Raw genomic sequence first — 3,287 nt, forward strand, 5'->3', positions numbered from 1 at the left:
TCTAAAAATTCCTACGATTTTCCCGTAGGTATCTACTACCAAAAAGCACAGTAATCAAAATGCAATTGAACTAGCTAGTTTAACAAGAAACTCTCCCTAGACATTTTCCAATATTCCATATTGCCTTTACAACTACAGCATAAATATAACAACAAGAAGATTAGAACTACGTCACATGAGAAGAGATCAAATCGCGGGCTGCCCCCGACCTTTCAGTATATAAAATGGGTAGGAGCAAGCTCAACATCATTCCAAGTTTGACCATCGTTGTGAAAACATACTTACTTAATTCAAAATGGCTAAACTTATGGTAAGTTAGTGGCATGGAAAACAAAGACATTTATCTCGTGCATAGTTTTCTCTAGACTTGATGAGAAGAAAAATCACTGCGCTTTCAAATAAGTTCAAATCTAAGTTGAATTTAAAAATACCCTAATTTAGTGAAACTGCAAAAATGTTTGTTTCATTATTATTAATGATGATAATTATATTATGCAAGATATCCTATTCGTTTTTGTCAGCATAACAAACATATTTTATTTCTTTATTTATTTTATTTTGTACATAATTAATATTACAACATAATGTATCTTTTTACAGATTGTTGCCTTAGCATTAGTTGCGGTTGCCGTAGCACACCCAGGTAAATATTATATTAATTTTTTATGTGTATATCTTTCGTTGGATTTTATTTAATTTTTATTTTACAAACCTCTCGGGCCATTAAATGTTAAGAAGTTGTTACCGGAAAATTAATTATAATTTGAACAATTAAATTATTAACTAAGAATTAATTTAAATAACTCGTTCAAATTTCAAAAAATATATATTATTAACAATTAACTAAGAACTTATTTAAATAACTTATTCACAAAAAAACCTTCAAGTTTAATTTACCGTTTAAATGTTTATTAGCATACTAAAAGTCTCGTGCTTTCCAGGATACGGTGGTGGTGGCCAGAGCTACGGTGGACATGATTCTGGATTTGGCGGAAGCCAAGGTGGATTCGGCGGTGGCCACGATTCTGGATTTGGCGGAAGCCAAGGTGGATTCGGCGGTGGTCACGGAGGTAGCCAAGGCGGTTTCGGCGGCGGTCATGGAGGTAGCCAAGGTGGATTCGGAGGCGGTCACGGAGGTAGCCAAGGAGGACTCGGAGGCGGTCACGGAGGTAGCCAGGGCGGTTTCGGCGGTCACGGCAGCCAGGGAGGTTTCGGTCAAGATTCTGGCTTCGGCGGCGGTCACGATTCTGGATTCGGCGGACAGGGAGGACACGGACACGGTCACGGACACGGACACTACTAAACTCAAACTGTGATTAATTTGTAATAAAGTAATTTTAATTTAATCTATTTTTTCTTTTATTGGTCAATAAACCTTAGGCTGTCTGCAATTGTTCGGACTTCAAATATCTAACAGAAAGAAAGAATGCTTGAGATGCTATTCATACGTTTCCAAAATAAAAACGAGTTATTTGATTCGGTTCAGGACCGGCTCTGGGTTATTAAAGATTTATTTTAGAACTCTTAACAAATGAAAAAGCTTAATATTTATTCGAATGTTGAACAATATAAACTTAGTTTATTATGATTTATAGAAAAAAAGGTTAAAATTAAAGAAGGCCAATGTACCTAATGTAGGTAATTAAGTTAAATGGAAATAGTTTGATATCAACTAAGAGGTGCCGAAGTAAAATTCCTAAACATATAATATGTATACCTTCATATTTCAATCCTAGTAAATTAACACACAAAATATACATACACATTTCCGGTAGCCATGTGAAAATGAAATAAATTAATAAACATATTGTTCAAAAAAATAAAAAAAAAACGCGCAGAGACTCATGAAATTATCGTAAGATCATCGTATTGTCACCGATCCTTGATAAGTCTATAAAGTTTGAATTAAATATCTGTTTAAAGTAGGTCAAATTAACTCTTCATACAAACATAGGGGTAAATAAGTAAGTGTGTTAAAAAGTACCCAACCTGATTGAGAATTGAAACTGTAATAAGCGATTTTTGCCGAATGAAAATTGAAAACAGATAATTATTTGTCTGTGACTATGTATTGAAACCTAAGGGTGTATTCAGAAAGAAAGCTTGAAACTTATAAGCGCTTATCGGTGCTTGTCAATGCTGGTTTTGACAAGCTTGTCAATGCTGGTTTTGACAAGCTGGTTTGAGCTTTGACAAGCGCCGATAAGCGCTTATAAGTTTCAAGCTTTCTTTCTGAATACGCCCTAAGATTGAAACATAAATAAAATTACGGACTTTTTGTTACCTAATCGATTTAGTAAACCACTTCAATTGCCATTAAATTTAGATAATTTTGAAGTGGAAAATTTTATAGGTTAATTATCAAAAAACAAGAGCATATTATCTGATAACGTTTACTTAGGACTAATCTTAAATTCCGAACAGCAGTGCGCACATAATTATTATAATATAGGTAGGGGAGAGCGGGGTTGAAAGTCACATTTTTAACTTTTTTTATGTAACTTCCAAAATACGTTGTTTATTTGTATACCAAAAGATAGTGTAGTTATTCTGTTACAAAAGAAATAAACGTATTTTTGTATAATATTATCAGTTGTAGAAATATTTTGTATTTTCACTCTAAAGAAAAATGTGACTTATAACCCCGGGTCAGGGATGGTTGTCACAATGCCTAGGGTAGGTAGTCACATACTAAATAACAGGTAATTTATAAATAGAAAGTCACTTTTTGAAATTTACAAAATGCTGTGCGAAAACAATAAATACGTGTGAGGCGTTCACGGCAGATCGGAGCAGTCTGACGCGAAGTGGGGACAACGTTGTCACTGTATCGCTCTTGCCACGCTGTTCAACAGACTTATTCGATAGTTCAGTTTTGTGTTAAGACCGCTGTGACAACCAACCCGTGAGACAACCAAACTCGGTCTCCCCTACTTTCGTTCCAAAAAAAAATATTGTGGCTATTTTATTTTCCTACGCAATGGATTAACGATAGGTAAAAAATTGGCCACAAGTACAGCCGCAAGAATATTATTATGTAAGTAATTAATTTAAAAGTCAATCATATTGCTTTCCTATTTCTATTCCGCAGTGCATTGTAAACCTGGCCCAAAATAATTAAGACAGTACAATAAACTAGAACTACTATAATATACATATTATGTATTTATGTATATGTTTAATAAGTAATTATCCAGTTCCTAGGAATGTATATAAAAACGTAAACATTCCTCTATATAATGATGAAAACATAATATCGTAAAAACCTAAATAGCTTCGGAAATTCC

The 3,287-nt window shown here is 33.9% G+C and overlaps 1 protein-coding gene across 1 annotated transcript; it reads left to right on the top strand.

Annotated features, from left to right (window-relative positions):
- Window positions 1-201: 201 nt before the first annotated feature.
- On the top strand, window positions 202-1,350 carry LOC123699401 (probable H/ACA ribonucleoprotein complex subunit 1). Its single transcript, XM_045646350.1, has 3 exons — window positions 202-310; window positions 601-643; window positions 942-1,350. Exons 1-3 carry the CDS (start codon window positions 296-298, stop codon window positions 1,301-1,303), a joined length of 420 nt encoding a protein of 139 aa, XP_045502306.1. The 5' UTR covers window positions 202-295; the 3' UTR covers window positions 1,304-1,350.
- Window positions 1,351-3,287: the final 1,937 nt, after the last annotated feature.

This window comes from Colias croceus, chromosome 17, assembly GCF_905220415.1.
Source record: "Colias croceus chromosome 17, ilColCroc2.1".
Classification (NCBI taxonomy): domain Eukaryota; kingdom Metazoa; phylum Arthropoda; class Insecta; order Lepidoptera; family Pieridae; genus Colias; species Colias croceus.